At 42.9% G+C, this 25429-nt stretch overlaps 1 protein-coding gene across 19 annotated transcripts in view; it reads right to left on the bottom strand.

Annotated features, from left to right (window-relative positions):
* Positions 1 to 25429, bottom strand: part of Arpp21 (cAMP regulated phosphoprotein 21) — a 160079-nt gene that overhangs the window by 99012 nt on the left and 35638 nt on the right. For 16 of the 19 annotated variants that reach the window (XR_005976513.1, XR_005976514.1, XR_005976515.1 and 13 more), the window contains 8 exons: positions 15820 to 16000; positions 13971 to 14134; positions 13094 to 13135; positions 12312 to 12401; positions 7883 to 8027; positions 6472 to 6550; positions 5801 to 5860; positions 4977 to 5117 (listed from right to left, as the gene is read on the bottom strand). Coding sequence is in view for 16 of the 19 variants with exons in the window: in XM_041677415.1 (XP_041533349.1) it covers positions 4977 to 5117; positions 5801 to 5860; positions 6472 to 6550; positions 7883 to 8027; positions 12312 to 12401; positions 13094 to 13135; positions 13971 to 14096 (683 nt within the window). In the remaining 3 variants the exon portion in view is untranslated. Of the gene's footprint in view, positions 1 to 4976; positions 5118 to 5800; positions 5861 to 6471; positions 6551 to 7882; positions 8028 to 9907; positions 11756 to 12311; positions 12402 to 13093; positions 13136 to 13970; positions 14135 to 15819; positions 16001 to 16092; positions 16198 to 25429 lie in introns of those variants that run through there. The other 3 variants (XM_041677420.1, XM_041677424.1, XM_041677431.1) reach the window with 3 other exon arrangements.

The following is a 25429-nucleotide window of genomic DNA, read 5'->3' as shown; positions in this document are numbered from 1 at the left end:
TGTTCTGTGAAGGAAAGAATCATTACAAAGTCCTCAGCCTGGAGGTCAGAGTTGGACTCCTGTTGGCAGTGGTTAAAGCGAAACCTTGGGTGACTCCCTCTCTCCCTCATAGTAGACTTCCTCTCCCGTCCAGGCACTAGTGTGACCTTTAACATAGTCTTTTCATAGATGGCTATAAGGACTAGATGTTACCATCTCTGCAGAAAGCTCAGCTCTTTGTCTCTGCACAATAAATGAAGAGTATTAGCATAAACTTGTTTAGATCTGATAGATGGAGTCTCTCTTCCCTGCATTTACTCGACTGCTGATTCCCCTTAGTTTTGTCCACTGCTCCAGGGCATTAAGAACAGTTTCTTTACTGCAAAGCCATATGTTCCCTGGGCATCTCAAATGTATTGAAAGTATTAATACAAAACTTCTAGTAACTTGACTCCAATTCTCTCCATCTTGTTTTCTTGTTTCCCATGGAACTGAAGCTCCTATGCACCTGATGAGAATCTAGGACTATGGGGGGGGGGGATTGTAAGAAAACGGTAAATAAATTCATCTTCTGTACTAACATTATTGATAAACATGACCCATGGTTGTTCTCCTTCAATGAGCCACACATTGTTAGTAGTGGCAAACCAGAACAATATAGCAGGGAATATCATATTATAGAAAAATTCTGATCTTCACTTATAAGAGCAAGGAAGTCTTCAAAAATATCTTTAAAAAAGCAGCTCTCGTTCCTATTTCTTATCAGATAACAAGGGAATGAAAAGGTTGGAAATCCCCCATCTAATCCGGGAACACATCTTGAGTGCTTGGCTCAATAGTTGAGATGGTTTGGCTTGAAATAATCATCACATTGTACACACTGTTTAGATCTGAGTCCTGCTAATTGTTCTTTCTCTATAGACCCCAAACTGAACGCTTCTTGGAGGAGTAGATGTGATAATAAACATAAGCCATGAATTAAAGTGTAGGGTACAGTGAATGTACAGTAAGTGCCAAGGTTCTAAGTAGGAGTTCTAAGTTCACTTGGGAGTCTATCCTGAGACCAAGTCTTTCCATCATGGGGGAGTTAATGGGCCATCACTGAGGATATGACAGAGGGTGACAGACAGATGCCATTCATCTTCACATGTGGTACTTAGGGATTGTACCTTATGACCTAAGTACTCTCAATCTCACCTAGAACTGTTTTCTTTCTGTGAAGAATCCAAGCAGTCTCAAGTCACTGTTTGGAACGTCTTAAACCACTCCTTGTCCAGAGAGCCAAGGCAGATGGAAGCTGCTGACACTCTGCTGCAGCTGAGACCATGGTGGCAATCTCTGTTACAGGAGCACCTTACAGAACCATAAGGAGTCAGTGAAGAAAACTAAGCAACAAACCAACAAGAACGCTTTTCTCTGGGTGGGTGGTGGTGTGTACCTTTAATCTCAGCACTTGGGGGTGGGGTTAGCGGATCTTTGTGAGTTCAAGGTCAGCCTGGCGTACAGAGCTAGATCTAGGACAGCCAGGGCTACACAAAGCAACCCTGTCTTAAAAAAAAAAAAAAAAGAAGAAAGAAAGGAAGGAAGAAGAAAAAGAAAGAAAGGAAGGAATGAAGAAAAGAAGAAAGAAAAGTGTTTCTCTCCCTTAACTTTTAGTTCATTTCCATCCTCCACCTAAACAGTTGGCATTCTGGACCTGTTCTCCTAAGCCACAATAACAATTAAAATGCATATTATCAGGGATTTGCATGGGAGCAACAGAAACCTGCACACACTGGGAAAGTACTCCTTGAACACAGCTCTTACAGAGAGCCATCCCAGCTCTCTTCTCTCCCTTTTACAAATTAACATATTTCAATCCAACAACAATATGTCAGTCAAATTAGCCTGACTCTGATTGGCTATCAGTTGCTCTGGTGAGGCAACTCTTCCAAGGTTCCCCCAAACCCCAAATAAATAGTGATGGAAACCGTCAAGGTACCTAGATCTTCTGCTCAGTGCTATGAAGAGGATGATCCATTTCTACCTTCAAATCCAGTAGGCAGCTAAAGCACACACACATTAAACTCTCTGGCTCTCATAAAAGAGCAGTCTTTGCTAGCACCGCTAACACGATGCATGTCTTGAAAACTGCAGTGTGCTACTATTTGGAAGAGCCTTTGTTTCGTCCTCTTCCCTTTTTGTTCCTTTTCCGAAGAGGTGGCAGTTTCCCCTCAAGCTCAGCCTCTAGCACCCTTCCCCTTAAGAGCCACTTAAATGACTGAGGATTAGAAACATGGCGGTTGGAACGGAGCCAGAGAGTTTAATGCTCCAGCTCATGCCTAGAAACTCCACAGTTTATAGTGGAATTAGGTGTGACTTGACTCATGGAAGGATGATAGACAGTGGGAAGGAAGATGGGTGATCAGACAGGATATTTTGGTGCGATCAAAAGTAGGCACTAAACCTTTAAGAGGTGCTCTCTATCCACGCTCACTGTGCACTCTCCTGAAGGTTAGGAGCATGTGCAGTTTATTTAACAATGTCCCAGGAAAAAAACAAAGCTGGGGCTTAGTGGTTAACAGGGCTTGTTACTTCTGCAGTGGAGCCAGCTTCAGTTCCCAGAACCCATATTGGCAGCTCACAACTGTCTGTAACTCTAGATCTACAGAGATTTGCTGCCGTTTCTGGACTCCATGGCAACTGCACTCATGTGGTACACATAGACAGATGCTCATGCAAGCACACACACATACACACACACACACACACACACACACACCACAGAGTAAGACTTCCGAAAGGTGACCAAGACTAGTGCTTCTCTAGAAGAGAAAGGGTTTAGTGGTCAGATTTCCAGTAGTGGGAGAAGGAAGACCTTAGAGGATTATGGAAATAAAAGGATGCAAAAGAATTCAAAAGTTTCTGGAGTCCTAGAGACATCTTAGACGTGCTCTGCACCTGCAAGGAGTTGAAATGTGACTAACCTGATAAAGAAGCTGAATTGTAAATTTTCAATTGTATGTAAATTTATAAGTAGACAGTCATGTGGAGCTACTACGGTAAAAAGAAAAAAGGCAACTTTGCTAAATATCTATCAGGAATAGTCACATAAGCTCAATAGCCCCAGCAACCGGTATATAAACATGAACTGATAGCCAAGACCACGAAACTGTAAAACCACTGCAACCATTATCTACAAGTTGCAAATCTATCAGGCTTAATCTGCTCCATCTATGTACCAATCCACATTTCCCATGGCCTCAGAGTCAAATCCAACGGACCGATTAAAAGAGGAAGTTAACCATTTCTGTCTTGTTCTCAGTGAGTCTGTTCCTGTGTTATGATACCCACAAGCCACAAGAAAAGCTAGAATGGAGAGTGAAGAAACATAATCAATACACCCAAATCAGCTGTGATGGAGAGCAGAGATGTTGTGGCTTAAAGAAAAGTGGCCTTTGCTTCCCATGACAGTCAAAACAGGAGGCACCAGCGTCAACAATCAGATGCAGGGCCGAGCTGCTAAAGTTTGAGATGTGTTTTGCCAGCGCAGTAGAAAGCAAGTGCAGCACCCAATATTTCTGAAGCTTCAAGGGCCCTTAAACATTATCCACTTCAAACTGTTCTACGGATGTATAAGCAATTTGAAACTCAGGGTAAAACAGCTAAGCACTCAGTGTCCCCGAGATAATCACCACACTTGGTCTCAGCTCCTTACTCTGGGCTCCTCCTCCCAACTGTCTCTGCCTCTGCTGAGATCAGGCAGAGCTTGGAAGAGATAAGGAGGCTTAAGGCCACCCTGCTTGCCCTACCCCATGGTGAACAGAAAATAAAGAATGGTTTAACCAACCGTGAGAGAGAGCACGGTTCAACACAAAAGTGTCCTGCCCTCACATCCAGACACAAAGGCCATGTGACTCACAGGTCACCAAATGTCTCTAAGGAAGAAAGTTATTTTTAAAAAAGATGGTTTACCATTTTGTTTTCTGAGGATGACACACCTTTCGTTAAAGAAGTAGCTTAAGCTCTATTCAAAACCTACATGGGTGCAAAGGAGTCAGTTGCAAGGGTCAAGGCAAATGGTATCTCCTATTGCTGTGTTCTCCATGACTCAGTGGGACAGGAGAACGATGCAGAGATGAAAGGCAGTGATTGTCTGGAGGAAAACTAAGGACTTGGGGCTAACACTTAGGTATCTATCAAGCTCAGACCTTGAGTAGGGGGAGAAACAGAGGTGACAAGGAGCAAATGCAGGAGACTGGGTTCCCCCGTGAGCAGGACAGGGTTTAGAAGCAAGGTTTCATCTCCCATTCAGAGCTTTCGCCAAACAGAGCGTGCCTCCACATCAGAAAAAGAGGAAAGAAAAGGGCAAGTGTCCCTCTGTCTCTGTGTGCCATAGTTTTATAAACCCTATGCTTTACCCAGCCCTCCCTCTCCTCTCTCTTCTCTCTCCCTTCCCTCACCCTCCATTTCTGTTTTACCGAATGACACCTAGATAGGGCTCTCCTCAAACTTGTGACCTTCCTGGCTCCCTCTTCAGGGTGCTGGGATCACAGGCTGATGCCACCAAGCCTGGCTTTGTTGCAAGCGTTTATTTATCTACTTACTTACTTAGGTTTTATACATTTGTAGTACTGGGAATCTAATAAACTTTTTGTGTGGCAATTCAAATTCTCTACCACTGAGGTATATTCCCAGCCCAATGCCTGTTGTTTTTGTCTGAATGCTATTTTTGAAGTAAAATTCCCTACCATTTTGTGTGTACCGTCATGGGATGCTAACAGAAAGAAGAAAATCAAAACCAGAAATGAGTTCACTTCACTACCTTGACTTACACACTTCCCTGGTTCTCATGCAGTCTTCTACTGATCTATGCCACCCTGCCGCTGCAAGGGCAGAAAGATAACCAGCGCTGCACATATTAAATGTCATATACTTTGAAATGCATACTGTGCTCTTATAAGCCAATCCCTGATGGAAAAAGAAAATACCAAACAAACTTCCAATATGGGACTTACATTCTGGTGCTGCTCGTCTTGTTGATGATGACAGATTTTCCAGTTTGATCCACGTTGTGATCCAGTCCAAAGTAGGCTGCTACCCGATGGACCAGCATCCTCTGATACGACGACATCTGGGGGAACTTTTTATAGTGGTTACTGGAACGGGATTACAGGAGGAATGAAACCGGCATCTCCGTTTTGTGTCTGTAGCATGTTTTACAGGCACTTCCACATCGCTGTCTCCCTTATCCAGAAACTCTTGCCACCTTTCATTCCGGCATATCCGGACACCCTCTCTCACAGACAAATTTCTACTATCACAGATTTATTGATCAGGCTGCGCTAGGCTTCGCTGTTCTGCAGCCACATGTTCGTCTTGTCTGTTGCAAAGTGGTCTGGTTTAGTTCATGATACCTTATCAACAGAGGCAGGCAGAGGACAAGCTACATGACATAACAGAGATTGCAGATGTCTATCTGGAGATGTCTCATTACCCAGTTCACACCAAACACAGCACAATTATTTCCAGGCATAACTGTCTGCAGACAGCTGGAGCCCATTAAAAAACTATAATAAAAATGAAAAGGGTCGCTTCTCATTACAACTCCTCCATGCTAATCAGTGTCCCTCTGTTTATGGCCATTTTGTCACAAAGTTAACAGGCAGGGACAGGCATGATCCAAGCAATGACCACTCCAAAATGCAGTGCCCTTTCCATTTTGCACACCAAGGCTCTCGTGAACTGATGTTTTATCACAACTCTCTCCAGCATGATTCACTAACTCAGATACTGAACTAAGACATGCCATCAAATTAGCTAGCATCGTCATTGAACATACTTGCTGTCACCAATGAAATCAATCATTTCCTGCTCCATTTTCAAGAGTATCATCCTGTCCCTGAAAAATAAATATTCAAAGGAAAGGTCTCATGTACTTTTCAGTCTCCAAAGGGCAAATACAGTTTATCAAATGCAAGGGGAAGAAGAGAAGACCTGTGTCTGATTCAGCTTCAGATGCTGTGAACTCCTTGGCTTGCACGCCATGATTTTGAATTTAGGATTTTGCTCTCGTCTCTCTAAGTATTTGGTACTGTTAAATGGTATCATTTTAATGCTAATTATGATGTAAATTTTTGAATAATAAACATACAACTGCTATAAACTTCAAGTCAAAAGAAACTGGGATGAAGCAAAGCTGGAGTATTGGTTATCCAGGAATATGTACCGGCACTGAGTTATAATTGATTGATGCAATATTGATCATTTTCTTTCTCTTCTTTTTCCTTTCCTTGGGGCTGGGGAAGTAGAGCTGCACACTCTAACTTATGCAATGGGTAGTTATGTAAATATTACAGTCAGCCATCCACTGGGAGAGAAAGCTCAGGGGAGCTACCAGAGAAGGCCATTTGTGTATTATGCTTGATTTCTTAGAGGTGTTTTGATCAATCACCTTGCAATATTCTGTCTGAACCCCCTGCCCCCAGATAAGGGGCCTGTGCCACCATTTACCTGGAATTGTTCTTCAGGGTGTTGATCAGAAACTCATGCAAGTCTATGCCTGTAGAGTCCGTATACTCTTGGCTGCAATCTGAAACAAAGAGCAGGATGACTTTGAGTTGTCAGGGTTGATGATGGGGACACAGGGGTGGGAAAGGGTTTGCAACTTTTCTGATTTTCCTCCTACTCAGGTACAGTTTAAAGGAAGCTCCCGGTGTGAAAATACTTGCTGCCTGGCAGGGTAAGGTCAGAATGAAAGTGAGATTTGAGGGTTGGGATGCTCTTGACTGTGGGAAGACCCTGGTGTCAGAGGAGGGGAAGTGTGCACACTGGTGGTGGTGGAGTGTCAAATACCACGTGTTCTCACTATGCTGAAAATCAGCAGGGCACTGCCCCCACATGACAGGTACATCCAACCCACAGAGATCTGAAGAGCTTGCGATCCCCTGGCAACCTTTTCTGTTAAAATGGAGCAGTTAAAAAAATAAAGCTTCTATTATAAACTATCTAAATATTAATCAGTACAAAATGAGGCAGGGGATAAATATTTTCAAGTCTTTCTGGTCTCCAGGTGATGGATAAATTCAGGTTTGTACAATCATTTTAGAAAGTTTAATCCCTTTCTTCTTATACCCTGTAAGCTTGAGGTTTGCATCCAGACACCAAGCTAACGATTTCAAGCAGGGATATGTTTGCAGCGCATACATTAGGAGTAGCTGCCATTCCTAGGCTGGTGGGATTCCCTGCACTGTCTCCAGCCCGACTCTCTTCATTACAGTTTGACTTATGTCTACTTTGCGCAATTGGAAGGACGCCAGCACTCTGAAGTCCTCTACTGCAGGCCTGCGACTTTCGAAGGAATGGTGCTTTTTTCCAAATAGAGATGTGAGTTTTGTTTGCAAATGAAACAACAGAAACAGTGTACAGACACAGAGAGCAAAGTCCTCTGTGCCAGGGAGTGTGCTGACTACACACCCATGTGTGGCTTACTGTGGGAAGGTGTCGAGGTCCTTGCTGTCTGTCTTCTGAGATAAGACTGAGAGTCGAGATGTAAAACTGTGCCTCACCATTGTTAGCTAATCCAAGTCAGTTGTCAATGAACCTGAATGCAAGAGCAGATTTGATTTCCCCTTTTCCCTCCGCTTGTCACAGAGAACAGGAGATTCAGAAGTGAATTCAAAGAAAGAAGTGATGCTAAAAATAACCTTTCTAGCTACACAAATAAGGAAGCAGGAACAAAAAACCCAAAAAACAATGAGGTTCTTTTTTCCCTTTTTCTTTTCTTTTCTTTTACACATACAGGACCATTTGGGAAAATAGGTGCAGAATGCCCGGGGCTGTAAAGACGTGTTCAGTTTGCAATGTCTTCCAGCTGTACTTGTGCCCCAATTAAGCAAGGTAAGGAAATGATGTTCAAGTTCACCTTTTGATAACATTCTGATCTTGGATTTCTCAGAGGGTTTATCTCTGTTTTTATCCTTTTCTTTTTCTTTCTCAGAATCATCCTTCCTAGATTTATCCTCCTCTTGCAGGCTGGGGAAACTGGAAAGCTGTAAATGAATGGATTCCTGTGGGGGAAAAATATAATAATTTAGGGCCAGACGTAACTGCCTCTGCTTGGATTCCATTTTGCACAGAGGTTAGTAGGCATTGAAATATGAGAGCCAGGTATGGATTCCTGTTTCTTAAATGGTTAACAACAATTGAGCCTGTCAGAGTCAAAGAACACTTGCTCTTTAAGGTGAACTAAAATCCAGGAGTCAGTGGGAGGTCAGAAGACACATCTAGTGCTAAACTTTGCCTCATGAATATTAACTTTAATCAAACTAAACTCCTGTAGAACACAACTCTTATTTTCTCTACCAGTTTGATTTTAAACGTGTAGGGGGAAACATTCCTTTATCTGCTCATATTGAAACCACTGTCATGTCTAAAAAAGGCTTCTCCAATTCCCTTCTAGAGTTCCTTATAAGGAGAAATGTGCACAGAGACAGACAGGTTCCAGTAGTCATAATCACAGTTAGAACCAAGGGAAAGAATGCACTCAACAGCCAGCTTACAGGAGAAAGCCTGTCGTGGAGCCAGGTCAAGAAGGATGCACGTGCTATGGAAAACCCAACTCTGATGCTGTGAGCATCCTAGGTCTGACGTCATGGGGATTGCTTACTAATGTCATTCATACTTTGTTATAATTCAGAGTCACGGAAAGCATTGCCTTTTAGAAAATGGAGTGAGTCCTGCTTTGTTTTCATAAGTTCTCTATAAATCTACGTTTGGGTCAACTTCGTTACTGTTAATTCTTTCCCAGACAAATCCTCATCATAATCAGCTGCTAGGTACGGATGCAGTGTTGAGCTGCATTTACTATTGTAGTCGCTTACTTTATTATTTATTTATTTATTTTCTGGGAACAGTTCTGTTTGTATTGATTGACACGAAGTAGCCATTACTTTGAAAGCACATTTGCTTCTTTGAAGCAGAATGCTCCAAATGATGTTTTGTTGGGCTTTGAGTTCCTGGGAAGCATATGCGACAGGAGTTATGATGAACTGGGGAGGATGAGACCAGGCTATGTATATGTGAAAAATCTGCCCAGGGGCACTGCTTCATTATGTGGGCAGGGGTGGGCAATGTTCCCAGTGAAGAAGAATGTTTCTCACAGAACACTTCCTGCAACACTGGCCTGCAACACCTGTGACACTGGCATTTAACTGTGCCCAGCTTGGGATTCAGAGTGGCACTGGTCAAATCTGGCTAATTGAATAAGTATTCCTCATGCTTTGTGAGGAACCCCATTGGAAATGATAGCTTGAGGGAAGTCACCATGGTGGCAAGAGGAAAAAATAGAAACAAAAAGATCTCTAACTCCCACAATACAGAAGGTGAGATAAAACACGCCACCGCCATGCATTTTTAACTAAGCTGGGACTTCTGACTCCCAGGAGTTTATTCTGTGGGTGGATATATGCAGGATATGCAAATCAGAATGAGGTTCTACCTTAGTCATTCTTTGCATGATGAGGGACAGAACTGTGGCAATCCAGGAGGGTTCAAGTAGGACCTAGGGTCTTGATTTTACTTTTACTCTTTCAGGAAATCCCTGAAACATTGCCTGCTGAGATGTGTCTTAGGAGGGGATGGGAAGAGTCAGTCCATCAGTAGACTCGGGGACAAGCTGTGAACACGTGAGTCAGGAGAGACTCCTTCTTCAGAACTCTTGGAACCATTCATCCATCTCTAAGTTGGAAGCCAAAACTCACCATGTTGGCAATATATTCCACACATAAAAACAGAGGCCAAAGACATCCACTGTAGAAAAAGGGCACAAATTGGTGCTTTGTGTTGACAATTGCTACACTCAGGATTAAAAAAATATATTTTCTACACATAAATATACAGTATGGTGTAGAAAGAACACACAAAAAGTGCTGTAGAGTTGGTAAAAAACAATCTGTTATTTTTTAATATTTTTATTGATATGCTCAATATTAAAATACAAGTGTTAATAAATACATTGGTACAGGATAAGTTTATACCCAACAACAGTAAAAGAATGATTCAAGTTGCAGAAACACACTGGTCGGTAAATAATATAACATTGGAAAAGCACGCTTCCTTTAACTCAAAGACAGACTGAACCATCCATCAGGTGTGGGGCTGAGATCAAGTAATACAGGGAACGAGAGTTTTCCCCACACGAGAAAATGAAGGCAGTTTTCCAAATACTGTGAATATACAAACATGGGGGAAGCGATACATTCCATGTACTGTATATTTCTGTGGGAGTCAGTCCGCACATTTTCTAAGTGTCCAGTGGTATCTACTGAAGGCAATATATATAAACTCCAAGAAGGGACCACTTACTTATATATGTGTCTGTTGGTTTTCTACCAACCCCATATCTCCGCCATTCTTTGGCTAGCCAACAGAAAGCTCGAGGACCCTAGCTCTCTCCTCCTACACTAGTCCTGTTTTCTGGGTTCAGAACCAGCAGGAACAAAGCACCGTTTGCACCCACTGTGTGGAAGTACCTAGATCTGCCTCTGGAATGGGTGCTATGATACAGGTGACCCCTACCAAAACTCCTCCTGTTCCTTGCTAAGGGAGACAAAGACCAGATGACGTCTACAGAGGCTGGCCTCCTTTGCCTGGCATTAGGAGTGAGGGACAACTGGGCCATTACCTCTCCCAGAGTCTACAGGGTTTCACGCAAACCATCTGCCGTACATTAGAAACCATCAATCCACATCGATAGTACAAGGCATGATATTCATATCATTCCACCTTTTCCATCGCCATTAATAATAGAAGCACACAGAAAATGCTGAAGAAAAGCCACATGTTTCTCAGAGCCCAAGTTTAAAAGAAAAAAAAGGCTGTATATGAAACACAATATTGGCTACTGAATGACAGCTTGCTTGTGCCTCTCCACATGAGGGGCATGTTAAGAAAATGAGACTGGAAGAGAAAACGCTCTTAGGACAAAATCTATAAGGAATTTGTTTTTTGGTTCTTTAAAAGAAGGTGCTCTCCATGTTCTCTGTGTCAGTAAAGAGAATGCAGAGGATTTCAATTAAAGCGAGAAGGGAGGAGGGGATGAAAGAGAAGCCAAACAAAAGCTAATGATTTCGTAATCAATTTTTCCTCCCTTGGGCTCTTAGGCAGATCATCTGACTTTTGTCTTGACTGCCTTTGCCTCTGATAAAATAAGAAAAATAATCTGCATCAAGACCGTGTTTTTCAGAAGTAAATATAATGGCTAAAAGGCAAAAAAAAAAAAAAAAAAAAAAAAGCAAGCTATGAAGGGCTTTTTGCTCACGAAGAGTTTTCCTGGACTTTTAAGTTTTGGGCGCCAATTCATCTTGCAGAAAGGAGCAAAGGTAAGGATGACACAGCAGCTAATTAGTATCAAATTCACCACCAGCTCAGACGCTTTTCTGGAACATTTTGCAGTATTCACCCAAAAATAAAATTTAAAAATCTCTCTCAAGAGGCCATAAGGGTATTTCTCCAAAACTTAGGGCACCTTAGCCACTGTTTCTTAAGTCTCATAGGAGCCAACAGTTGTGTGGGATTTTTTGTTTGTTTGTTTTTATAGGCAGGTGCATTTGGGCAGCTGAGAGGTAAGTTGTCTCCCTAAAGACAGGGTACTTGGGGTGTATTTGGTTCAGCCTTATCAAGAGAGAGCCTTAGTGGACTTCCAGTACTATTGTGCCCACTTATATCTTTTTGTTTTAAAGTTAAGTTTTAATCTAAATTCTTTTGAGTTTCTTTCCATTTGCAGTTTTCAGAGAGTCTGGAAAAAAAAAACAAATGCAATATCCTCTGTTACACATTTAAACTAGTTGTGTATGGGGGCGGATGGGTGTGAATGTGGGTGGGGGTATATTTGCATATTTGTGGGAGGCACATGGGGTATATGGGTACATGTACACGTGGATTTGGAGGACGACCTCGTCTCCTCTGGTGTCATCTACCACTTTCTTTTTCTTTGTTTGAGACCTGGGGTTCACTGACTAGACCCTAGGCTGGCTGGCCTTTGAACCCCAGGAACCAATCTGCCTGACTCAGCTTCCACTGTGCTGAGAGAACAAACCATGGCCAGCTTTTTAAGTGTGTTTTGGGGGTTGAACTTAGGCTCACGGCCTTGTGGGGCAAGCAGTTTACTTGCTAGGTTATGGACCCAGCTCCAAACTTCTAACTATGCAGCCTGTCTCAAAAATGGGATGAAGCAAGGAAACACCTTCTCCAATTCCTATTCTCTTCCCTAAAACATGGGTTAGTGTCAAATTAGCAATTGGCCATTCAAGCAGATCTAGTCATGCAAGTCCTTCTCAAAGCAGACTTTATACCTGATCTTGATGACTGTCCCCTCCAGGTCTAGCAGAAGACTCTTCGCAGACAGCCAGGCTTCTGGTGAGCTTCCCTTTGCCTGCTCCTGACTGGGGATTGAGGAAGGCAGGTAAAAAACAGAAAATATTCTCAGACTGTCAAAGGATGGGCACCACAATGGAACAAATATTCACAAATCAGGTTTCTCAGAGCAGGATCTAAAGTGCTGCATGAATCTGTGTGCAAAGGGCGAAGAGAGAATCTGAAAGCCCTTGCCAAAGGGGGAAGACAAACTTATGCAACAATTTTTCACTCTCTTGACCCATGTGTGTGATGGGTGAATGGCTATCATTTTGTGAAAATATTAGAAGAAACACTCCACAATGGATTTCCATTAAAACTAAATTAGAAGGTTCCACTAAGGAGGCGCTCCAAGCACTGAGACACTCTCCAGTTACTTCTAGGTAGAAATCACTTAGAAGATTGAAATGTCCACTCTAAATTTACCTTCAAACAAACAAACAAAAACTCCTGTGTAAAGCAGCACTGCAGCCTTCAGTGTTAAAAATACAAAACAAAAACAAACAAAAAACAGAGAAATTAGAAATTAGAATGCTACGGGTGTTCAGGTCGTAAACAAGAAGCACCTGTATCAGAAAAAAGGTCGAGGGTCACAACCACGTTGTAAACAGCAGCCAGGACCCACCACAGCCTGGCTGTGGGGCACACCTGCAGCTTTGATGGGAAATGTGTGATTTACTGGAACTGGTAGTGACTCTCTTGGGAAGCTGAAGATCCCTACCTTGGATTTTCTTCTCTCTTGGTTCTGAGCCGCCAGTCGCCGCTGCGTGGTAGAAACAGAAGAAAGCAAATAGTCAATATTGGAGCTCTCTTCAGTAAAAGCAAAGGTATTCTGACCACCACCAGGAAGGACACCCTCCTGGCCAAAGTCCCAAATTTTGACATTGTCATTTATAGTTCTTTCTCCTCAGAGCAAACACTGGAGAGAAGAGAAGACAGTCTGGCTGATGGATCTTTATGTGATCATTGACCTTTGAGAAGATTGGCTCATGGAAAATGCTAACACATTGGTAAATCAGTTAAAAGAAAATCTGTACCATTTACAAGCTCAGTTGACCTTCCCTGAACCAGCGCTTTCTCTTTGTAATTCACTTCCTGTTTAATCCTGCTTCTCCCCTGCTTCTTCTAGCTGCTGAAAGCACCCACTCCTCCCCCAATCCCTTTTAGTGTCCTGACTCTTCAGCTGGGGACTCTCGAGGTTAGACTGGTCTGATAAGATTCAAAACTAAACATGTCTGTGGTGAATAGAATACATGACTTTGACATTTCTCAGCTATGAGCTATGTCTCTGTCTTTCCATGAGGCAGGGAATCTGGGTCAAGATGCTGAAGAGCATTACACACAGAGCTGGAGGTGGTCTAGTGAGGGGTAGTGGGCTCCTGTATGCAGATTCAGTAATTAAATATGCTCCTTTGAATTTTAGTTTTCATTTCTAAAGGCATCTTGTGGTTTCATTTAAAAACAACAAAACAAACAAGCGAACACAATTGGATGAGGATTTGCCCATTGATCTCCTGAATCCTGGTCTACTAAATTCCTAAAGCAGTTTTAGATGCTTCCTAGAGGTGAAAAGCTGAGGACAAGCCCCCCTGGCTCACCTGAAGTTCCAGCTTCTCTTCCTCATCCAGACTTTCCGATTTGAGGATGCCATTTTCCGGGGCAGACTCTGGCTCAGCCCGCCCTTCCTCCACTATGGTTGGGTTCAGTTCTCCTTGCTCAGACATTCTCCCAGATGCAAATTAAAACAACGAGGTTTTAGGTCCTAAAAGGTTAGAAGGTATCAGAAAACAGTATCAGTTTGCAAAGGAAGCCTTGCCAATTATTCTTGAGCTCTCTTGCGTCCCCCTGAGAATTCACAGGCAGAGAGGTGCAGGCCAGCATCCCTGCCAACTTGCCAAGCTCAGGAGGATGGAGCAAGGCAACATCAAGCAGCAAATGCACACACCGGAGGCAGTTACGTCAGCTCGGCCTCAGCCCCGCCATGCACACATCGGTGCATATGCAGACACCTTCTGTCAAAGTGAAGCAACTAATCTTAGCTGAGACACGTGGCTCCCACCCAACTCTTAGTCCCCACATTCTGCTCCAGAGGGAAAGAAGGAAATGGGGATAGTCCCCCAGTGCTTCAACAAGTGACGGCTAACTTCTGAGTCAAGAGGTCCTACTGGTGAAGGTGGTACCTCAGATATGATTCAGAAAGTCATTTATAAGTTTTCAACCATGGAGACACCCCCCCCCCCCCCCCCAGCAACAAGGAACACTGTCTTCTGGACAAATAAGGGCACAAAACTCAGATGGAAAGGTTATGATTTCCTGTACACCTGGGATCTGCTTTTGACCGTGAACCTTCCAGGGTCAGCTCACGCAGACTTCAAATTAACAACCAACAAAAACAGCAGCAACCACCTCTCCTTAGGACCCTGCCAGGTTTTTTTCGCTACAAGCTCCAGAGGAGCCCTCTGCAAAGGCAGGGGGACTAAGGACTATGGCTGTCGCCCGCTGCCACTCCGCCCTCACAGACCACTGCTCTATACACAGGAATTGGCTTTTTAGACTTTAATTCCATTATTGTATTCCCCGCACCTACCCTAAAAATCTCTGGCACGTCTCTCCCTCTGACCTGCTCACAAATTTGCTTATACACTTCCTGTTCACTTCTTAAAGTATGAAAAAATGAAGGGGAGGAAAAAGGGACAAGGAAAGAAAGGAAAAAGTGAGAGGGAGAAAAGGAAGGGAAGAAGGGAGGAGAGGGGCGGGATTTGGGCAGCTGCCGCTTAGAAAGTCCTGTGTTTCACAGACTTCCCCAGTCCAGTCCAGAGGTAACTGTGGGGTCCAGAGGTAACTGGCATAGAACAGCTTATGCTCCCATAGCTCTGTGAGTGTAGTTGTATTAGCATTTAGTAACTTTATTTTCCGCTGGAAGCAGGAGACAAATGAAGACCATGGCAAATTCGATTGCTAATTTGCTAAAACCCACCCTGACAGAGCAGATGGCATGTAACAAAACATTTCAAGCACATGAACCTATTTGGCAGAGGATTGTGGGATTGCAGAAGGAAAAGTTTCTATAAAGGAGGCAGAATTTTGAGCTGGTTAGCTTGCTGATTTTAAGTTTGGAGAAGTTTTAGGATCTGCCACCTTTGGGCAAATTTCTTCCATCTCAGCCGCACCCAGCATGTGTGCTTAACAAAATAAGTGTTTCATTTTCCCACTGGTGAACAGCTCGCTTTCTCTGAACAGAAGACAAAGAACTTCTGTTGCCCCAAATCAATTTTCAGAGTGCTTCAGTTTAAAAAAAAAAAAATTAAAGAGTGAGCAAACAGCGCTCTGATTTTCAAAACTCCAAGCCCAGGGGCTCCCCGGAAAAACGGGTCCCCACTCTGAAGTGGCATGTGGTGAACAGCTCGGCTCTATGCAACAGGAGCTGCAGCCCTGCCGCTGCTTTACCTTTCACACGGAATTCCAGCGGGAGATCTGGACGAATGTGGGCCGGCCGGCTTCTGTCGTTCTGCCCTGGGAGAATCCACACAAGTGATCAGAGGTAACTGCCGTCCCATGTCCCCATCAGCAGTCCAGAATGTGCATCTCCGGGCAGTTCCCTTACACAGTCTGACACATGGCCGACAACCTGAAAAAGGAGCAAGAGTCAGTCATCCTGGCAACAGCCGGGGCAGGAGGCGGGCGGGAGAGGCACGCAATAAGTAAGACTGGGTTTCTAACACTAATGACCGGCTTCCAGCAAATCCCTCTCCCAGCTTGCTCCAGCTCCACCTGGCCCAAGCTGCCGGCTTCTTCTCCAATGAAGGCTACAGCCGGCTGTTCAAGTCAGAGCGGCACCCACGCAAGGAGCTAAAATTAACAACTGAATTATGCACAGAAGATTACTCACTTCAATTTTAACCTTTTTTAGTGAAATCTCGCACTTTGCATTTAAAAAAAAAAAACACAAGTTTGTGTGTTTGCCTGAATGAGAATCAAAGTCACCTACATGCTAAAGGTTTGTCCTTTTAGTTTCTAAATGGAAACCTTCGTCTAAGTTATAGGTGGATGGGGCGTGCTTTAATTCCGTGAGTCCCTCTGCAAGAGGTAACTTCACGCAGTGTGTTCAGGCTTTGTTTTAACGAGGCCTTGGCTCTAAAGTTTCAAAGAGAGAACTTTTGCGCTGGCACAGCTGAGAGAGCGCCTTCCATCGCTCTGACAGTTGCAAAGCATCCCTAACATCCAGGCTTCATGGTGAACAACCTCTCCACTTCCTCCCTTCCCTCCCCACGGGGACCGCTCTGCCAGCTGAGCATTGCCTGTGACAGCAAAGAATCGCTGTCGCAGCAAGCCGCGGATTGGCACACTCCAAGCCCCTGGTGAACAAATCCACGCTCTAAGGTACACTTTCTTTTTGCGCAACTCCTACAGGAGCAGCCACGCAGACAGCTTGAATACAAACAGAGAGTCGGGGGCTCTTGATGGCCTTTGCCAAAAAGCAAACCACAACCCAAACTCTCAGCCTCCTGTTGGGGGGGGGGGGGCACACCCGCTGACTCCAGCAGCAGACACGCCCCTTGGGTCCTATTGCCTGTGAAAACACAAGCTGCAGCCAGCTACTGCACCAAAGGCTAGAAACCCTTTCTCCTTGCCATCTCCTCCCCACTAGCTTAGATGAGCCTGGCTGGTTCCTTTCAGGTTTGGCAATGGTGCTGTTAATAGCATATTGGGTTACAAAGCCATTTGTTGTGCAGCGGGAAACAACTGTTGAAAATACCACCAAGCATCCCATCAATAATTTCTGATTTATTCATCTTTTCTACCAATGGATAATTGGGTTTAAAAATGTACACCTTTTGTTAGAAACCATATAGCTATTGGGATAGGCAAACACACATCTCCCACAAAATAAATCACTAATTGTGATTCATTTTTTTTTAATTTTTCTATTCTGACCTCTTGTACCATAGCTACTACGACAGATGCCCAACTGTAATTTAATAAAAAAAACTAAGAAATGGTCAATTCGCTTGCAAGCTCATTATCTAGAACAAACACTCCTGTTAGATAAAGTGACCAAGTGCTTTTTATGTGTGTATTGCTTTCCTCTTCCCAAAGCGAATGAAATTACTGTGAATTATCCCCAGCCTTTGCTCCTTTCCCTGCCCCTCGCAGTTGTACAGGGGCATTGAATGCAGCAGGCAAATGACAATGGCGCTTCAAAGCCAAGCCTCAGATAGCCGTCCTGGCTCCAGTAGGAGGATGTAAGATATAATCTTTCCCAAGAAGACGGAACAAAGTCATACTCACGTAACTACCCGAGAGCTAGCAGCCTGGGTCTCTGTGTGTGCGTAATTTCCAGGACGTGTTTTGAAATAGAACTGAACTCGAAAGTCAGCGAGGTATTATTCTTACGCGGCTGAATCATGAAGCCATCATCTCCCAAGATAAAAGGGAATATGGGCAGATGGGAGTGAGCAGAGAGGAGCATATGGATCGCAAATATTTTTGTAGCTGATTAAAATTGTTCTCTTTGCTGAGGAAGCAATGCCAGGAATCCAGCCCTACGCCAGCTTTCTGTTCGCCAAACCAACCCCACCCCTGCGCTGCCATTTCATGCCAATCGGGTCCAAGGTCTCTCATTTTTATCAAGAGCCAAACCTATATTTAACAAATATATTTTTCTTGGCAAAACTTTGTTAATAAATTTTACTATCAAATTTTAATTTACATAATAAAAGGACAGAAATGGCTATATTATATAATATATTCAGTGTGTATATATATTATATAGAGATAATACACAAAAGACAAGTTACTGGAGCTCTTTTATTGCCATTATTATTGTTACTTTACATTGAATAACTTTCTTGTGAATGTGCATAGATGGGCAAGCATGTGCCATAGCACTTGAGGGGCAGTCAGAGGACAACTTGTTGGCGCTGAGTCCCTCCTTCCACTGTGTGTGAGCTGGGCACTGAGCTCAGGGCATTAGAATTGCCACAAGCACCTTTATCCGCTGACTCATCTCAGAGCCCCAGAAATACTATTTTAATCAGGAGTTTGGAAGTATTTCTTAGCAGAACTCATCAGTATAATGAATCTATGGGAAACTGACACAATGCTCTCAACTATTCTATACAGACAACATCAAATAAAACGAGGATCATTTCACATTGTCTTAGTGCTGCTTTCTTAGGTCCTATACTGCCTTTAGAATAATAAAAAAACGATAGCATATGGAATTAAAAGGGGGAAAAGAGGTGAAGAGAATATTATAACTCAAGGCATATGTATATTATGTATTTTACCCTACCAACAAATCGTACACGTCCTGTTAATCCCGGCAGAGGCATGGAGAAGTGGATAGGCCTTCTCAGGTTCTTTCTAAACGGGAAGTCAAATTCTATCTACAAGTTGAGATGCTCCCTTCATTAGTCACCCCTTTCAATATGCAAAAAATTAACACACAGATGACTAACCCGATGCTAAATTAGTGTAAGTGTTTTATGACAAGACAGCACCGTCAAGTGACACAAGCAGTGCCTCCCACAGGCTGTTTTTCAGTAGGCCCCAGATCCGCAAATGAAAACTGCTTGCGTGTTGAAGTGACAGCGGTGACTTGATGGTTTCCTCTGGAAGGTGCAAACACGGGCCAACTAAATACGAAGCAGTCTCCAGATGCTCGCTTGGTTAAAGCTTCTGAAGAATTTTTGGCATTTCAGAATATGTTTAAAGAAGGTTAAATTTGGAATGAGAGACCTTCAAAAATGAGAGTAATGATACTGTAAAGTATATATATGTATATATGATGTATGTATGTATCTTTAGAATCTTCTCAAAGTTGAAAAAAAGGTGGAACTGTCCCATAAGTTTAATAATTATCGCACAAATTTCACTTCCCACAGATAAACCTAAGTTCTAATAGATAGGTGAGAAGCACTAGACCAGGAAATTTACCCTTTAGTCAAATGGTTTTTGTTTGTTTGTTTGTTTTGTTGTGTTTTAGGGTTGTTTTTGCTGAGCCAAAACACAGCAAATATTTTAAGAAAATTAAGCTTGCATACAAATGAGAAAATTGACAAAACATTTTGGAAAATAAATTTAGGAGAATACCTCTACATTAGGAAATGTTCTACGAATATCCTTTTTACAAGGATTTATTTTATTACATGTTATTGTTTTTTGTTGTTGCCGTATTTTCGAGACAGAGTTTCCCTGTGTAGCTTTGGAGTCTGTCCTGGAACTCGCTCTATAGACCAGACTGGCCTTGAACTCACAGAGATCCGCCGGCCTCTGTCTCCCAAGTGCTAGGATTAAAGGCATGAGCTACCACCACCACCTGCTACATGAATCTATGCTTTATTAAGTTTTTCATATGACATCATAAGTGTAGATCTATGTCCACGTGTGGCTATGTTCACCTAACAGACAAAGGAGTCGATGCCAAAGCTTTGGAGACTAAAATGGAGCCCCATGAGCACACGGATGACTTTTAAAAAAATGAGGGAGATGTGTTGTCAACGAAATCACCTGGGGGTAGGGGGAGACAAGTATGGGGACTTTACTTCTTCCCATAAAACAAGCCTTTATCAAGCTTCTATCATGTCCAGAGATAACCCTCAATGAGATGTGATATTCAGGTCAAATAAAGCAGCTTCCTTTGGAAACTTTATTCTGTTCCTTTTTGGATACACTATGGATAAACAGTAAACAAATCGCTATACATGCTGAAGAGCCAAGGCAGAAAATGCAAGCCCGAGAGGGAGAGCTGGCATCCTGCCTTTCAATGTTTCCTCAGGCACCTGAGTGACAAACATGTACGAACCAGTTCTGGGATGTAATCTTCTCTGACTCGGACGTGTAAATTAAATCATTCTCATTATCATAGCCATCTTGTCCATGTGCTATGCAAGCTATTTTTTTTTCTGACAACTTGATGCAAACTAGAGTCGTCTGGGAGGTGGGGATGTCAATTGTGGAATTGTCTTCATCAGGTTGACCTATAGGCAAATCTGTGGAGGACATTTTCTTGATTAATGACTGATCACTCCCAACAGTGATCCTCAATTGCATCAGAAAGTCAACTAAGCAAGCCACTGAGAAAAGCCAGTGAGCAGTGGTACTCCAAGCTCTGATTCACTTCCTGCCTTGAGTATCTGTCCCGCCTTCTCTTGATGATGGACTCTTACCTGTAAGCTGAAACAGACACTTTCCTTCCCAGTTTGATATTGGCTAGTGTTTTATCCTAGCAATAGTAAGAAACTGGAGTGCACTCTTACCCAGCCAGGGGACCAAGCACTACTTCTGTTAAAAAAAAAAAAAGTCCCACAATTTCCTTCTCCTCCAAATCTGAAGAGTGCAAACTGTCAGGAATGGCAAACAGAGCTGGGTAGGGTGAAGCAATTGATTGGCAGTTTTGTTATATTGTGACCCAACTTTTTTTATTTTATTTAATAGTGTTTGTTTTAATCGCAGGTGAAGGGGGCTATCAGATGGAAACTTTTGAAGCAAAACTGGAATCAATGGCCCTGCTACTGAGATTCTGACGGTACTAAGGCAGAGCTCAGTGTGACTGACAGATCATGGTCTAGTTCAAAGAGTTTTCAAGTGGCCTCAACTTCCATCCTCGTTACCTTCGTTTTCTGTTTGTTCATTTCTTTGTTTATATGAATGTGTTAAAGTACATGCCTTGGCACCTGTGTGGAGGTCAGAGAACAGCCTTAGGGAATGAGCGCTCCCTTCTGCCATATCTATTCTGCGATTCAAACTGAGGTCGGTAAGACTTGGCAGCAAGCACCTTTCCAAGCTGAGCCATGCCCCTGGCCTGGTCATGCTGTGTATCTAACAGCATTCTATGGAGAGTGAAAGAAATGCCATAGTCGCAGATGCATTGGTCCACTGACTTCCAAGCAAGTGTAAACTTTAATTAAAACATTGCATTATACAGAGAGTAACGGAGCCACTGCAGATCACGTCTAACAGACATCTAATCCAAGAGCTTAGACAGCACCCACCGTTAGCATCAATCCTTTTCATCACTCTTGCTCCTATACTGCTGGCTTCCTTGGCAGTATAAGCCATATTTACCCAATCAAAACAATTCACTCACGGGATAAGGCAACAGAGGGCCTCACATATGCTTTCACTGGGCCATTGTCTTCTGCCTCATAAGTGATCAACTCAACATCACATGGACACTGCACCTCAGCTCCTGATGATAACAGTTTCTTGTTATTTTGTTCCTAAGTTCATAGGCATGGATGGGCCAAACATTCTGCTCAGTCTCTCTCTGAGAGTCCTGGAAGTCATATGCCCCAGGCATCGAAATGACCTAATGTCTGTGTTGTAAACCTGCCCAATTTCCCCTCCCATGTCCAGAGCCTACCAGCTTTCTTTTTTTTCTTCCTTCCTTCCTTCCTCCCTCCCTCCCTCCCTTCCTCCCTTCCTTTCTTTCTTCCTTCCCCTTTCTTTCTGTGAGTCTGTATGTGGCATATACCTGTGGTACATGTATACAACATATGCACACATATGTGAGAGGATCACATGTTTACATGTGTGTGGAAGAACAGAACATTTGGTATTCCATTTTATCACTCTCCACCCTTATTCTCCTGAGACAGGCTCTCTCACTGAACCTGGAGCTAGGCTAGCAGCCAGAAGGTGGCAATATTCCTTTCTCTGACCTCAGCCCCATTGGGATTACAGGCATGAACCTAAACCACACACGGCTTTTTAAGTGGGTGCTGGGACTTGGAATTCAGGTCTTTATGATAGCATAGCAAACACCCTTACACACAAAGCCATCTCTAGAGGCCATGTAGGAAATCATATATCTATCTGGTATTCAGCTAAAGTAGGCTCGGGGTTTTCAGGAAGATATGACCATTTTCTTGAAAGTCAACAGTAATCAAACTGTTTATTGGCAAACCATGAGCACCATCTGGCAATGAGTGCCCATCTAATCCTTAAGCAAAATGCTAGGACCTCAGGCTTCTGCAGTACCCTATTCTTCTGAGTAAACAGAAAACACATTTCCTAAAAACATGTCTAATGTTATCACATGACCTTGCGGAAACATACATTTTCTTAAAACAGTTATGTCTTTGGGCTGGGTCTGTTTTCTACCTCAGTGTCACTGTCAAACAACTTAGGGATAGGGAGGGGTGATGAGGACCGAAAGTGATGCTACTGCTTGGTCCACAGATCTAAGTTCAGATCCATACAACATTCACAATAATCTCCTTTCTATAGAGCCTAAGACAAAAATGTTTTTCTATTACTTTTATTGGTGATACTTTGTCTTGGAGCAAAGATTTATTATAAAATCTGTCTCTTCCATCCTGGTTTAAAGGGCTCAAAATATGAAATTCATCATCACAAAGAGGAAAGGTGGTTTAAAAGAAGAAATATTAATTTTAACAATCATTAGCATGTTTGACATGAACTCTTTTCTCCTGCATTCCTACATAAAGTGCAAAGCACTTGTCATTTCAGAACAATGAAGCCTGGCACATGTGATGAGGCTCCCGAGTGGGAGCGGGGCATTTGCAGTATTAAAAGGAACGAAGGAAGAGAGGCTTCTACAGCACGAGCAAAATTGAGAAAGCTACCATGAATTATTATTTGTTGGAGTTTTGAAATTACCATAGTCCTGGTTTTCTTCCACGCTTTTCAATTTGAAGAAATAGGAGAACTGCATTGGTAGTCTGTCTTGTTTGTGCTATGATAATGCTTAGCATTCAGTATCACAAAGGAGTAGTTTGTGCCTCAATGCTGCATTTTCAGAATTAGTATCAGCAAACGTGTCTTTGCTGAATATCATTGAAAAGAATCAACATGGGACTTTAGACATGCACCCAAGACCTGAGCTCCAGCCTTGCAGCAAAAGTAATGAAGTTTCCCTAGAAGCTAGGCAATGAAAGGGTATCTTCTTGAAGTGAACAGACACAGTGCAGGTCTAAAGGGTCTCTATGGTTATAGAAACTCTCATGGTAAAGCTAGGATCTGCTCTCAGAGTAGGGAGGGGAGGGCAGAGAATGAGAGCCCTGAGTGTAACAGAGGGGTGCAGGATGCCACCCCACAAACAGCATCTGGGACTTCAGGATGACCACACAGGGTGCTCTGGACTAAGCTTTGTGTTAGCATTTTGAAAGTCAGTTTTTATTTATTATGTGTATGTGTACGCATGTGTATGTGTGCAGGTATGAATGTGTGTGTGTTTGTGTGCATGTCATGTGTGTTTGTCTATGTGGAAAAGCCATGTGGACAATCTTCTTTGACTCCTTGCTGCCTTATTCATCCAGGCAGCATCTCTCATCCAATGTGAGAGCTCACCGATGTGGCTAGTCAGGCTAGCTAGGTTAGGCAACTGCTCTGTCTCTGTCTCCTGAGTAGTGGAATTAGAGAGGGTCCAGGATGTCCACCTAGCAATAGATTGAGTTCTAGAAACAGGAACTCTGGTCCTTACGCTTGTGTGACAAATACTTTAGTCACAGACAGATAGAAAATTCTTTGCAAACAATTCAGCATATATACCAACAGAAACAAGCAACTACCTTTGATCCAGTGTTTACAACATTATCAATTTAGACTGAGTTCGCAGTTACTCAGTTTATTCTGTATCAACCCATCTGTTTTTGGCAGTCTCCATGAAGAAATGCCCTGACACTTCAGTGCTAATTTAGGTGACTTGATGATCCCTTACTCCCCAGGGCCCCAACACTCATGGTCTTCAACTAATTTCGGAATTTGACTAAGGCTTAACATCATTCTCATCCCACTGTTATGTAAGCTGAGAGTCCCAGGGATTGGTGCATGCCTTCTCTACCTCCACATTAACCATGGGGACCATGCCTAGCACGTATTAGCATTTTCCCACTTAGTGACTAAAGCAAGGCTCCAAGCATTCATAGTCAGGGATAGCAGACATATTTGGACCGTATTGTCTTGCCCATACCTGTAAGTGAGGATCACTGGTCACTCTCAGACACCTGAGAAGCTACTTGATGAGTTTAACCGATAGTGACTGGAAGGTACTCAGGGACAAAGCCATGGCATGCTTCTGAATCCATAGTTGCATGATCAGGAAAACTCTGGAGTGTTGGACTCTGATTTAAAAGGGCATTTCATAAGGACCCACTGCCTAGAGTGTCATATGGCCCTGGAAGAGGGTGTTAGAGAAAGGAAGGGATGATGTACACTGGAAGGGGTCCCTGAACAAATCAGAAAGCAATCTGGAGAGCTGAGGCAAATAAGAGCATGGAAGATAAGAAACCTCTTTCTTCTTTCCGTGTAATTTTTTCTTTTTCATACTCCACACAACGCAATATCGCACAAAATTCCACATTGATGACACTATATACATGGTCATCAAAATGCATTAGCCACTGTACTAGGATCAACATAATTTTTAGAAATAACTCAAATATTGATAAATTGTAATAAAATATATTCAACAATTATTCCTTCTCTTAGACATCCTATAAGAAGGAGTAACTTGAAATTCAAGATACATGGATGCAATTGGAATTGACTAGCTTTACCTATTTCACTTTGCTCTACTGGGTATCAAAATTGTGTTAGAATTTTTCCCATCACAGGTAAGTCTCTATAAATCTTCTCAGATGATAGCTGCAAGAGAGGCATATCAGAGCTAGTGCAGAATGGCCATTGATTCACTAAAGAAAAAGGTTCAGTTCAAGACCTGGAGTTCTGGCAAAAAAGTTATGGGATGCTATATTTGGCTTTTTGCCTGCCCTAGAAGACAGCTAGGCAGGAGAGTTCTGTGTCTTCAGAAAGAAGTTGTCATGTAGATGTTCTCGTGGGACACAGGCACATTTTGTGGAAGCAGATATGCAGAGGAATCTCTCTAAGTCCTTATTTCTACATCATTAAGCACTTAGCTTGTGTTTATCTTGTTCTTTAAATATAAATGTTATAATAAATGCCTCAATGATGTATGTGGGCACTGGACTCTAAGTTCCCTGGACAGGAGGTCCTCTGACCAGCATATCGTCCAACTGTTGCTTCACACTGAGTAGGACTATAGCTGATATCAGTTGTCTGAGAGGAAAAT

Source organism: Microtus oregoni, unplaced genomic scaffold (genome assembly GCF_018167655.1).
Source record: "Microtus oregoni isolate MIOR12 unplaced genomic scaffold, Mior012 000028F_ref0000031, whole genome shotgun sequence".
NCBI lineage: Eukaryota > Metazoa > Chordata > Mammalia > Rodentia > Cricetidae > Microtus > Microtus oregoni.
This window is presented reverse-complemented; position numbering and strand designations above follow the sequence as displayed.